Source organism: Lepidochelys kempii, chromosome 2 (assembly GCF_965140265.1).
Source record: "Lepidochelys kempii isolate rLepKem1 chromosome 2, rLepKem1.hap2, whole genome shotgun sequence".
Lineage (NCBI taxonomy): Eukaryota > Metazoa > Chordata > Testudines > Cheloniidae > Lepidochelys > Lepidochelys kempii.
In genome coordinates, this window is record NC_133257.1 from 82,906,578 (window position 1) to 82,919,257 (window position 12,680).

Consider the following 12,680-nt stretch of genomic DNA (forward strand, 5'->3'; position numbering starts at 1 on the left):
TGCCGGGAAGCGGTTTCCGGATTCGGGATCAGAGAGAAACAACAACAAAGCGTCGCAGACTGGGAACCGTCATAAATCGGGGCGGGGCAGTGGCAGCGTTGTCTCGGTGCCCGGATGTGAAGAGATTCCATCCACTTGCTTCTGCTCTCCAGAGAGGCTGCAGGCTTCTGGGTGATATGGGAAAGGTGCGCGAGCGACAGTGACCTCGCGCCACTCACCCAGCCTGCGCGAGCTTCTCTGTCCCCGTCCCCCCTCGAGCTCGCGCCCCCCTGCCCCCGCTCCCCAGAACAGCCAGGAGAGAGCGGCTCGTGCCGCGAGCGCGCACCGGAGGAGACTCGCTGAGGTAAGTGACCGCGGGGCGCCAGCCCGGCCTCCCCGCCAGAGGCTGGGCGGCCGCGGTCCCTTCCTTCGTGATCGCGCCACTTCCCCCAGCGCCTACGTCCCGGCTGCTGCTGCTGCCTCCTCTGGTTCCCAGGCGCAGTGACTGTGGTGGGGGAAGGAAGATGCCCCTGGCGCGCGACCCCCTCGGCCCCAAACGGCCGCTCCCCCGCGGCGCGTCTGCGGAGTATGAGGAGACGCCCCGGCTGTTACTGGGAGTCGCTGAGGCTCGGGGCCCTGGACCGGGCTTTGCGCCCTCCGCCGTGGGGTGTCCCCCTGGGGGCGGGGTGCAAAGTCTGCAGGCCGCGAATGATTTCCGTGTCAGCGGCGGGTGACTCCAGTCCCTTGTCCCGTAGCTTGGGCCCCGACCCCGCTGAATCCGACCCACAGCCCGCAGCCAGCTGTGAGGGAGGCGGGTGTTTTCCCTCACTGTCCTGAGCCAGGACCGTTGATCAACCTACAGCTGTCAGCCCTTATCCACTCTCCCGCTTCCTCCAACGTCTGCAAGGTCTTAGACTGCCAACTCCTCGGGGCAGAGACTGGGCCCTGTCTGCATGTCCAGAAAGCTCCTCGTGCTGCTCGACTGAAATCAGACCGAAGGGAGGAGTTAAACCGCAGCAGCTGTGTGTGGAGGAGGGTGGCACTTGAATTGGATGCTCTTTGTCTCCACTGATAAATCTCTCCTCCATGTAACTCATCTGGGGAACAGAAGTGGCAGTGGACTTCTCTCTGCTCTATGTATTGCTGGGAAAAAAATCAAGACCACTATGACTAGCCTTTAAAAATGCCACAGACAGTGCAAAGGGCATACTGCTTACCTTATGCAGATCAACATTTGAACACTTTGTGATGGTGTAACAGGCCTGTAGGTTACATTTATTAGCAAACAAAATAGTTTTTTACAAGCTAATGCAAGGATCTATACATAAGCTTGTGTGGTATGGCACTTGATAGTCAAATTTCTTACTAGCAGGAATCATAGCTTCCCTACTGGTTAGTGTAAGGAAAGATGAAAGTCTTGGAGGTAAATCTTGTCCACATAGCTGCTTCTGTCATCTGTGTCGTCAGAAACTACTTGATTTTTTTTTTTTTTTTAAATTATGGAGTTAATTGGGAGAAGTGCTAACAATCTTATAAATAATTATATTCACAATCTGGATTCTAAATTCTGTTCCAGAGGTTGGGGACCCAATCCTGCAACTTGTGTGTGGAGGCAGATTCCATCAAAGTCAGTGGGCAATATAGAGCCAACGAATTGCTGGATTAAAGTAGAGAAGCTAGAATTTGCTTAAATAGAGATCAGTTGGTTAGCCTGACGGACTGACTTTTTAATAAATCATTTTTAAACTTGATAGAGTGGGAAGCTTGTTTTCACAGTCTGAAAAATTCTAACTTAATTAGAAAACGTAAATTGGGACCTGACACAAACTTTTATATTTTCTAATAAACTGGAAGATATGCTTTAGCCAAACAAACAGTTATTTGTCTCAATAAATGAAGGAAATTCCAATGGCCTATATTATATGGAAGGTAAAACTAGATGATCTAATGTTCCTTTCTGGCCTTAACTTGTTTTAGTTTTATAGATCTTTGAGGTTGCAGTGACAGTTTTGTCATGGGGCTATAGAAATACTTTGCTGTCAGCTTGTTGATGCAAAAAAAACTTGAACTGTTATAGCAGTCTGATATTGGAAACCAATGGTAGTTGAATATTTATTTAAAATTTAAAAATTTTAAGTTGACTGAAGACCTAAAAGTATCTTTCAGTGCCCAGAATTGTTACCCAGAACAATACTGTAAAATTATCTGAGATTGTTCTGCCTTAACTAACTGAAAAAACACTTTTTCCTGAGTGATCGTTACTTAAGTGGATGTAGAAAAAAATATATCTTTGCATAATAAGACTGTGCCTAAAGAGTAACAGAAGCCTGCTTGTTGGAGAACTTAAACATACTAGTCAGATGTAGATTTGAAAATCAATGGTGAGAGGCTGTACTAACATGGCTCAGGAGCAACTTCCTGGTGAGAGGCCCCATTACTTGCTAGTTCCAGGTTTTCTGTCCAGGTGTTGTCCCTGTCATCTTCTCAGAAGCTCCATGTTTCATATTGGGCTTGGGTTAGTAAGTGTCTCAGGTTGGACCTTAACCTCTCTCCCCCTGGAGGAGGGTTTTGGTATCCACTTTTCTTCCATGGTTTTCTGGTTGGTACTTATAGGTTTCCTGAGCAGCATGAGTAGTAACAATTCTTGACAACTTGGGGACTCTTAATAGCAGCAGTGGAACTAACCAGAATTTTGTTAATTTGTCTACTATTGCTGACAATGCTATGAGGTGCAGGAAAAGCAGCAGACCCCTTTGTTTGAAGGCTGTGATAGAATATTTCCTTCCAGTTTGCCTTCTGTTTGCTTTTGGAAGAATGCATAAGGGCTAGAAACTTTTTCTTAAATAACCATATAGGTTCTTAAACAACTACATTCATTTTTGCACCATTGGAAATACAAGAGAAAGTGTTAAATAGGAAAATGGCAAAAAAATATTAAAAGCTTGAAAATATAAGATGTATTCTTTGGTGGCTGTTAGAGTAACTAGAAAAATAAAGGGACTGTTTTCAGCTTCTAATATAAAAGTACTGTTCATCACTGTCTTTTTGTTAGAGGGCTTGTCTGATGCTATAACATTTCGGAGGTTGGGAGTACAAAGAAGTGCATCATTAGCCTCTGGGAGCGATACATATGAGAGCATATAGTGTTGCTTAACAGTGGCATCTGACTATGGTACTAATGGGGCTCCAAAAAGGGCCCTGTCCAGTCCTCTGCTCCTTAGGGCTTTGGCTAATGTAATGCAGAGCTACAACTGTAACTGAAGGGTCCTGATATAAAATTCTGTCATAAAGACAGAATAGGGAGGGTTGCATAAAGTTCACGTCACTTTTGCCTGAGACTCTCATACTTTAAAGCTAAGTATTATTATTTGAAAGAATGAAAAAATGTAATATAGGTGGTCAGGAGCTGTATGCCTGAATTCAGAGTTCGAGAAATAGAAGGTAAAAATTAACAGAATAAACATACTGGATCTAAATATCTCCATAAATGTTTTATTCTTTATAGGTGATATGTAAAGCCTTGACTACAACCAAATTTATAAGGAATGCTTTTGGCACAGCTTGATAAGTTACTTTTTTCTGAAACATCGATCGCTTCTTATAAAATACCTGTAAGTAAAATACATGTAGTATATTAAACTTAAAATGGCTTAACAGATTTTGCTTTCTGATCGTGACTAGTACACACTGGTAGTAAATAGACAAAATTAATAATCCAGTATGTCTCCTTTTGTATAATATGACTAATAATGTACATTAGCAATAGAAGTAGCTGAAAAAGTTTGTAGAAATTTGGTTCAATTATTGTTTTGCAGAAATGGCAGCCCAAAAAAGGAAGCCTGCAATAGCAGAACCTTCTGCTAAACGTCGGAAGCTAGATAAGAACAGCAAATCATCAACAAAGAAAGAAAGAGAGGTGTCAGCCACAAAACATGTCTTAAATAAATCCAAGCCAAATAAAAGTGCAATGCAGAAGAAAGCAGTGCTTAAAAACTCGGTCAAACCTAACAGGTCAGTGATAAATAAAGCCATCAATAATTGTGCTAGGCGGTCCTCCCATTCTAAACTAGTGCAGAAACATTCCAAGCAGAGTGAACTTCAGTTAAAGAAAAGATCTAGTAAAACAGTATCTATGAAAAAATCGTCCCTAAAATCATTAAGTAGGGTACCTACTACAAAAACACCCTCCAGATCTTCAAAAATAAACCATACTAATTTCTTGAAATCGGCAAAGACTTCCTCCAAAAGAGGTCCTGAAGGGAAGGACAGATGTGCTTTACAAACCAAAGTTTCAGTTGAAAGCAAGAGACAACAGCAATTAAAGTCAACTTCAGATATTAAAAAGAATTCATCAAAACCTCAAAGTATTAGGCAGTCTGTAAAAACTTTAAATGAAACTACACTTAGGAACATACATGTGGATAGGAAATCTGTTAATGGAAATTCTACAGAAAGTAATTCTTCTACAAGTACTAAAGTTGTAAAAATTACTGATAAAAATTTAGGGATACAAGTTCAGAGTCCTAAAAAGAATCTTGCAAAAAAGTCAACTTCTCAAGATGCTGAACAGCAATTGATTAAATCTTTCAGTGACAACAAACGTGAACCTGAATTAGGAACGCGCATGATGACAAGATCATCAGGCACAAACAATAAAATAACTGTCAAAGACACACAACAGCAGCCAAAAGCCACAAAAAATAAGGAAGTGTCCCAGAAAAAGTCAGCACAAGACATTCCTAAGCCAAGACACATCATTATCCCAGATGAGCAACTAACCAGGCGATCACGTAGATTGCAGCAGTTATCAGATACGTCAGCAAGATCCCTTTGTAATAGTGAAATTAAAGGAGGAAAGGCTTCAGAAGTGCAACAGGGCACTCAGACAAAAGGATGTATTCAGGGTACTAGAGTTGAAACAGTCAAACCTCTTAAACAGAAAACTGAACAGAAAAATAAGAAAACAAAATCAAATTTTATAAGTGGAGATGAAGAAATAACTGTAGGAATAACCAGCTCTCTACCAGAGAAAAAATGTAAAACGGATCATAAAACTAATGATTCTAACAGTTCTCAACATAGCCTGCAAGGCTCAGGATTATTTCTTGGTCGTAAAAAAGTAGAAATGGTAAGTCCTCTTCAACCAACTTCTGTGACAATAAATAAGGAAAAACAACCAGTGCATCAGAATGTGAAAAGCAGTGGAAAAGCAAAGAGAGTTTCACAGCCACCTGTAAATGAAATAGATCTAGTCAATCATCCAGAGAATGTTGTGAAGTCCAAACGGGTAAGCATTCTTGAACTCTGTGAGGAAATTGCAGGTGAAATTGAGTCAGATACAGTAGAGGTGAAAAGAGATTCTCCCAACACTGAATATAAAAAAGGAGAAGAGAAACATGCAGACACACAGCTGTCACAGACTGTAATGCTTACTCAGAAGGAATCAAATGAGAGCACTCAGTGCAAGCGTTTTTTCCCCAGCAAAAAAGGAATACCTGTCAAATGTGTTCTGAATGGCAGAAATACTCCTTCAAACAAAAACTCTAAGTGGACCAAAATTAAACTAACGAAAGCTAATAATATACATCAAAATAAATTAAACTCTGCAAGTGTTCCAAAGCTGGATTTGTTAGAAACGAAAACTAAAGTTCCAGAGTCAAGTCAAGCAATGGGTGCAGAAATACAGCTTTCAAAGGCCCAAGATAAATTGTCTGTGTCAAAGCCATGTGAGACTAAAAGTGCAACTCATATACAGGAGAAATTGGGAGCAGTTTCTTCTGAAACGGTCAGAGCTAAAGATGTGACACCAGAAACAAAGCAATCAACAAAAAAAGTTGCTGAAAATGGTTTGTTGGATAATCGGACAAAACATGTTCCTGAGCCAAGGCTAGATGAGGTAATTCTTTTTATTTATGGAATGTGGTGGGAGGATACTTTTCTAAATTTGTTCTAGTACCTGACGGTGCTATCTGTGCTCGTGTAACTAGCTTTGTCAGTAACATTTTGTGCAACTAAAACATTTCAGTATAGGAACCTTAATCTGCTTTTGAGTTGACTTGTTCTTCTCCTATTAAAACAAATCTATTTAAAAAATAAAATTCTCCTCCAATAACTCAAGTGCATAGCACAACAAATCAAAATGTCATGGTTGATTAATTAAAATACCATAACTATCTTGTGTTGAAAGTGTACATTAAGGGAAATGGGAGAACAAAATACTACTTATGATCAGGTTTGTTTAAATGTAATGTTCTAAGAACATAGGAGTACATGTAATAACCGTATTCTTTCCAAATAAGCATCCATATGCACTGAATATGTAATGTAGCAAAATTTTGCTGCGTCAGATAGTGCCACAAATATATACATGGGGTTGCTTATCCGTTCACTAAGCAAAGTCTTAAAGAGAACTGGAAAAAGTGCTAAACTGATCTTGTAGGAACTCAATAATGGTTTTTACTCATAAGATAATGAAATGGGGACAGAACTTGGAGAGAGAGATGGAGCTGTTTGACTTTGATCTATCATCTGTTCTATTGTGTTGTTCAGAGTTTTAACTTGCATTTGGATACAAGTCCAGAAAGCACTCCAGTGAAAAGTACTACAGCAGCACCACCACCACCTAAGCAAGCCAAAAAGGAGATAGAGAGTGAATCTCAAGGTAAAAAATCTAAACTGTAAATTCTGTGCACTCTGAGAGGTCTGTTAAGGGTGGGGATGAAGGAATCCTCTTCTTCCTTTTCAATTGGGAAGGTTTTACAAAATTTATTGGTGTCAGCAGGGCATGAAAACTTACCTGGTAGTCCTAGAACTAAGCCTAATCAAGGTGAAAAATGTGGTATCTGGCAACCATGCCCTCCAGAGCCACATCCCCAGTAATGTAAAAGAATAAAAGTTATGTACTTGGTTTAAATGTAATACACCCACAGCACTTGTTGATACCTAATGTTTTTGGCTATATTACATTATTACTGGTGGAATTAATCAAATATATTAGAATAGTATTTGGCCAGTTACAAGAACCAGTTGAATACCGAAAAATATTAATCAGATATAATATGATTGTCAGTAAAATCAGATGTTAATTGAGTACTAGTCTACCAGCTTGACTTATTTCATCCTTTTTGCTTTTACCACCTTTTCCTTCCTGTCTTCTCAACTTTGTCCAGTAACTGATCATGGCTTGTGAGTTGTTATTGGTGTCTGTTTTCTCTTGTGGTGTGCCCCCTCCCCCCCGCCCCACCCAAATATTCTCTACTTTCTTCTCCATCCACAAACTCTCTCAACACTATTCTCCTTATTTATCTCATCACCCATTCTTTCTCTCCCACCTTCCTACATCTACACGCAGGACTTGGAATTTTTACCAGGTACCTAATAGTAAGGAGACTTATTCATCTGATTGTGGAATGATACAAAAAGTGGGGCAATGCTCAGGTGAAAAGCCTTGCTCCCCTGCAGCAGCTGATAAAAGGAAGTATGCTTGAATTTCTTCTAGGATGTTGATCCCTGGACTCTGTTCAATGGTTCTGTCTTTCCTGTCAGCTTCTGGCTGGTAGATGTCTGATAAACTTGAAACTCTGCCTTCTCTGGCTGCTGGAAGAGGAGCTGCATACTCTGTGTTCTCCTTTTGTATCAGAGTCTTCTGGCTGCTAAAAGGGTGAGGGTTCTCATTAGTGTACACCCTCCCTTCCTCTGGACTGATGTGCTGAGGGGAGGGACTGTCTGCTATTCAACCCCATGCTCAGCTTTTTGGCTGATGCAAGGGAGTGTTTATGCTGCTCTGCCCTTCCTCTAGACTCCATATTTAGACTCCCCTTCCTTAGTGCCTGTCTCCCTCATAGCTTTCCCACGTTGTAGTAGAATGAAACTGACCTGACTTCTTCATTTTGCTTCCATTTTCTGGGATCTGAAAAATGGCAATGACAACTTTCTGCCAAAAGTAGTGGTGTGAAAGGTGGTTATCTGGCAACGTTTAAAAAAAATAATAAATAACCGGACAGCTCAGAGCAGGCGACCCTCTTCAACGTGGGAGGGCAGCCTAACTAGAAGGAAAACTGTCTTGAAACCTCTGTTCATGGATTAAATGAAGCTTTGTGTTGGGCAATGGCAACACGATTGCCATCTGTTCGCAGTCCACCAAGTCTGTGGCAACAACGTGGGAAGAGAATGGGCATGCACTGAGTTAAACTAGGGAAAGGCCCTCTCTCTGTTTGTATCGGTTGGCATCCCTGACGTACACTGCAAAGTGACTACATGGATGCAGGCAGTTTCTGCAGATCATGGATGCTTGCACAGTGACTCTTCTCCAGATCAGGAGAACAAGAAGACAAAGAAAACAATACTTTGGTCAGTCTTTCCTTTGCCGCCTCTTGTGGAAGAGCTGAGCAGCAGCAGAGGTGTGGCGTTGTCCTTCTGCCCTCTTAAGAAACCAATGCAGTGCATCTTCCTATTAGTTTGATCTTGGAACCATCTTCAAAAACATTAGGGTTAGAAACTTTCTAAATTTGTGTGGATTTTCTAGCGGTTGATGGCACTTGCCCAGGAAAGCTTCCTTTACACTCTGGGCTAGTAAGTGTTTTCCAGTCTGGAGCATGGAGTTGAGTAAACTTTGGATGATCCATCTGACTAGAAATATTAATTGAATTGGCAACTTGTACAGTTCTCCTTACTACTTTCTTCTTGACAAATTAAACAATGATTCTTCTGTTTCCTCACATTTGCTTTTTTTTTTTCTGGGTTCCCTTACTCTCAAAGACATTTATCCATGTCTTTTGTTTACCACCACCTTATTTCTAACAGTATACATCTCCTCTTCTCGCTTTCACCCTCTTCATTTATTTGTATGCATCCCATCTCAAAAAGGAACTAGAGTTCCTCCTTTTTATCTCCCCCTTCTGCACCAAATTCCCACAAACTTGTAACCATTCATCTGTCTGAAGAGGGCTGACCGCACCTCTCTCAGAAACCTGTCAGCACTGTTCCAGTTGTCAAGCCTTGGTCAGTGTAATGTGAACCTTCGCTTCTTGAACCATGAGAGGCGAGGGGGAAAAGAACCAAACTCTGTCCTAAACTAATAAGTATCCTTACTAGATCACTGCTACATCTCTTACTCCTCTCTGATGGCATGCCATGCTCTTGCCTTCTATCCATCTCGTTGTGATAGTGCCTGGCCTTGTGGTGCCCTATGCAATGTTTCATCAGCAGGACTCACCGTTTACTAAAAGATGACACTTGTGCAATTCTTCATTTCAATGCAGCTCCAGCTTTTTGAAGTGCCACATACAGTAAGAGTATGCAGTAGGAGCCTTTACTGTTGCTGGGAGTTTAAAAAAAAAAAAAAAAAGTCCGTCCGTCGTTCCCCCACCCCTTTTGCCCCCCAATTGCATTTCCTAACTGTGTCTATTTCCCCTACCCTACTACTGAGCAAGTCAAGGATCGTATTTATGGCTCTGCTGCTGTACATAGCAGTACCCAATTGATGTCAACTTGAGCAGGTTGAGCAGCAGAATTAATCTGATTTTTAGTTTCCTCCTTGGCTATTGAGAGAGAACCATGTTCAGCAACAGTGGATATGTATAATTTTTAATGTAAGGTAAGTTTAAAAAATTTGGTGTGGAGAAATATCAGAATCCTGCACTAAATTTGCACCATTTCATTACAGGGTTTGTTTTTTTTCTGTACAGATAAAGTACAGCTTGTATAACATGGTCTTCAATATCTCTTTTTGCTGTAGTGAAGTTAACCTGTTTTGCCATTTGTTTAGCTAAGTTTGCTTTTTCTATTAAGAGAAATTTTATAATTAAATGACCATCCTTGATTAACTGCAGGTTCGGCTCCCAAGCAGTTGGTGCGCACTTTATTCACAAATCAGACATCTGAGACTAGTGAGAAGAGGTATAGTACCTTTTTATTCTTTAATATACTTATGGAATGACAGTAGCCCCTCCTTAGGTAAAGTTGCCATTATAAGACCAATTTTTTTGTCCCTCTTTTCCACTGCCATCCTAAACTTCCATGTAAAAACAAAAATTGGTGTCTCATCCTTTCTATAAGAGACCAACTTCTGTGTTATCCAGTTTACCAAACAAGGTTGTCAGTGGAAAAAGCACTAACTTCAGCTTTGGTAAAAATAAATTATCATACAGCCTGGCTGCAATGTGAGTCGCACCTTTTTCTGAAAAAGTGGTAATTAGCAGAGCTAAAAAATACTTAACATTTTGCTTTGCTTTTTGCCCGATCCTAACCTGAGACTCGAAAATAGATGATGACTAAAATGAAGTTTATTATTCAGAGGAGGATGAGGAGGAAGGTTCCTGTAATCTTTCAGTTACAAAAATTTTGTAATAGTACACATTTTTTAATGGAAATGTTTAGGTTTTTTGTGCCCCAATCTACCTTAAATCTAGCTGCACAGTGGGGCCCTGAGAAAATCAGAAATTCAGGCTGCCTTATCCATAATTTTTTTTTTCCTCATTTGCAACAACACAAAGTAGAATGCTTCACTTTTAATGACATAGCGGCTGTGCCAATTCTGGCCATTCTGTCATACACTCTCTCCTGATTGCCATTCGACACTCTTAATGAGGTCTGATTAGACAAATAACACATTGAAAACAATGTACAGAGATGCTTAACAGGTCAAAGTAATGGACACTATTATTCCACATCCTAATCAGTGATCTTAGTGTCATTAGACATAAAGTATCATGTTCATAATGAAGACATGAAACCAATTATAAAGCACTGCTCTGTAGTTCAAATTTTCAGTCTTCACCTACAAGCTGGACAAATACAGTGGCTTTTCAAAATTAACCCAGAGGTTGAGGACTTCTTAACCTTTAGAAAATTTTCTTGATCCAAAAATAACACCACTGTCAAAAAAGCCATAAAAAGAACAAAGAAGTGAGGTTGGGACTGATAAGTGGGCAGATATAAGTTCTAAATGTTTGAGTTCCTTGCAAATTTAATCTTGAACTTTTTTTGCCTTAGTTTCGAGAGTTTTATAAAGATTGTTGCTCTTAGTTGCTGATGTGAGTGTGGTCTTATATTCAATTTTACCTAAGCTAAGTTTTCTGTCTGGAAATAGAGGATGTTCATATTGTTGCAAGCTTGAAAAAAGATTTCTCGGCTAATAAATCTGTGCTCCCTTTGCTATTTTAGATACTTTTGTTTACATAAGTGCTTTCTTAACATATGTCCCAGATACTGCTCCTATAATCCTATTAGAGACATGATTGACATAAAAATGTCACGTGGTATAATTTCACTTTAGGCCCAAGAAGAAAAGATGTAGTAGGAAAGATCACTCTTTAAACATAATTATTTCCAGTAATTAACGTGTCAGAAGAAATGGTGAATCAAGTGAAAGACATGAATTGATGTCTTAAGTCTGGCATGCCAACACTTCTTTAGATACAACTTGTAGAGCAAAAATTTCAATGTATGTAAAAGCTTATAATTCATCTACTGCAATAGACTGTGGCAACTATTAGCATCTTCTTAATAAGAATATGTTGCTCTGTCTGATCTCTGCTTTGCAAAAAAGTTAGGATTAGTAATTGCCAAATAGAGGTGCTTGTGGTGGTGTTAAAATAAATTATTTTATTTTTATTGTGCGAGAGAGTTTTTAGTGACCTCTAGGAGCCTCTCATTCTAAATTCTACTGCTGTCTCCTTTTGGAAAAAGTTCCCTAGAGCTCTGTGGGGAAGTGTTAGTTGGTAACAATCCCTTTTCTATTTCCTGTTGGCTGTATTGTTTGAGGGAAAGTGGAAGCAGGAAGAACTTTGATCTGCCTCTGAGGTTGGCAGTACCAAGTTGGCTTCTCTTCTCCATGCAGTGGGAAAGTGCCTTTTAAAAACATTTTGAGAAAAGTAGAGCCACAGGATGTGTATACATAGCCTGTGCACAGGTCCTTTTCAAAGGTGTGGGGGAAGGAATTCTCTTCCTTAAGGGACTGGAATGGTGTGGTCTAGACAGACACTGTTCTGCTCCTCTCCTGGTGATATTGGGCCACTGCTAACTCTGACCATAATTTGTTTGTAAAGTGAAAGTCAGAGGGAAGATTACAGTAACTGCCTTCATTATTTATTTTTAAGAAAAGAATCTGACATGCCTCCAACTCTATGTATACAAGACACACAGTAGCATCATTTAAAAATCATGTATCTACGTTACCAGAAGTCAATGAAAATACTGAGGAATCGTAGCTGAGCAAACAAGAAAATGATCTTGAGAGAGATGTAAATAAACCACTGTGTCTATACTAGTTGAATGGTTATGTTATGTGATAAGTAAATTGCCCAGTCATTCATTATTTCTTCCCACTAGCTATATAGTTTATAATTTATGATAATCACAAATGATGCACTTTTTTGTTCATCTTGGCTATAGTTTTGAATGTATCAAAATTGTAAACTAAAACACATATGCTTTTAGTTCTTACTTTGGGATTTAAATTTATTTAAAATGGATTTACATTTATAGATGCATTTTTGAAAATATCTAGTCAGAAGGGCCTTATTAAATTGTATAAACTGAGCAGGATTTGTCAGCCTCTTCTGACAGGAAATATGTTTGTTTAAAGGGTCCCTTTGCCAAACCATTCATTAGCACCAAGGTGCAGTAGCTTCCTGTCATCAGAGCAGCATATTCAAAAACTAAGAGAAGCAGGAAAAGATGACAAACAGCTGATCATAGTA

At 39.9% G+C, this 12,680-nt stretch overlaps 1 protein-coding gene across 10 annotated transcripts in view; it reads left to right on the plus strand.

Moving 5' to 3' along the window:
* The window catches only part of ESCO1 (establishment of sister chromatid cohesion N-acetyltransferase 1), a 65,882-nt gene continuing 53,202 nt past the window's right edge, over positions 1-12,680 (plus strand). For 7 of the 10 annotated variants that reach the window (XR_012157246.1, XM_073331413.1, XM_073331418.1 and 4 more), the window contains exons 1-4: positions 3,597-5,875; positions 6,529-6,640; positions 9,810-9,876; positions 12,566-12,677. Coding sequence is in view for 9 of the 10 variants with exons in the window: in XM_073331413.1 (XP_073187514.1) it covers positions 3,797-5,875; positions 6,529-6,640; positions 9,810-9,876; positions 12,566-12,677 (2,370 nt within the window). In the remaining variant the exon portion in view is untranslated. The other 3 variants (XM_073331416.1, XM_073331415.1, XM_073331414.1) reach the window with 3 other exon arrangements.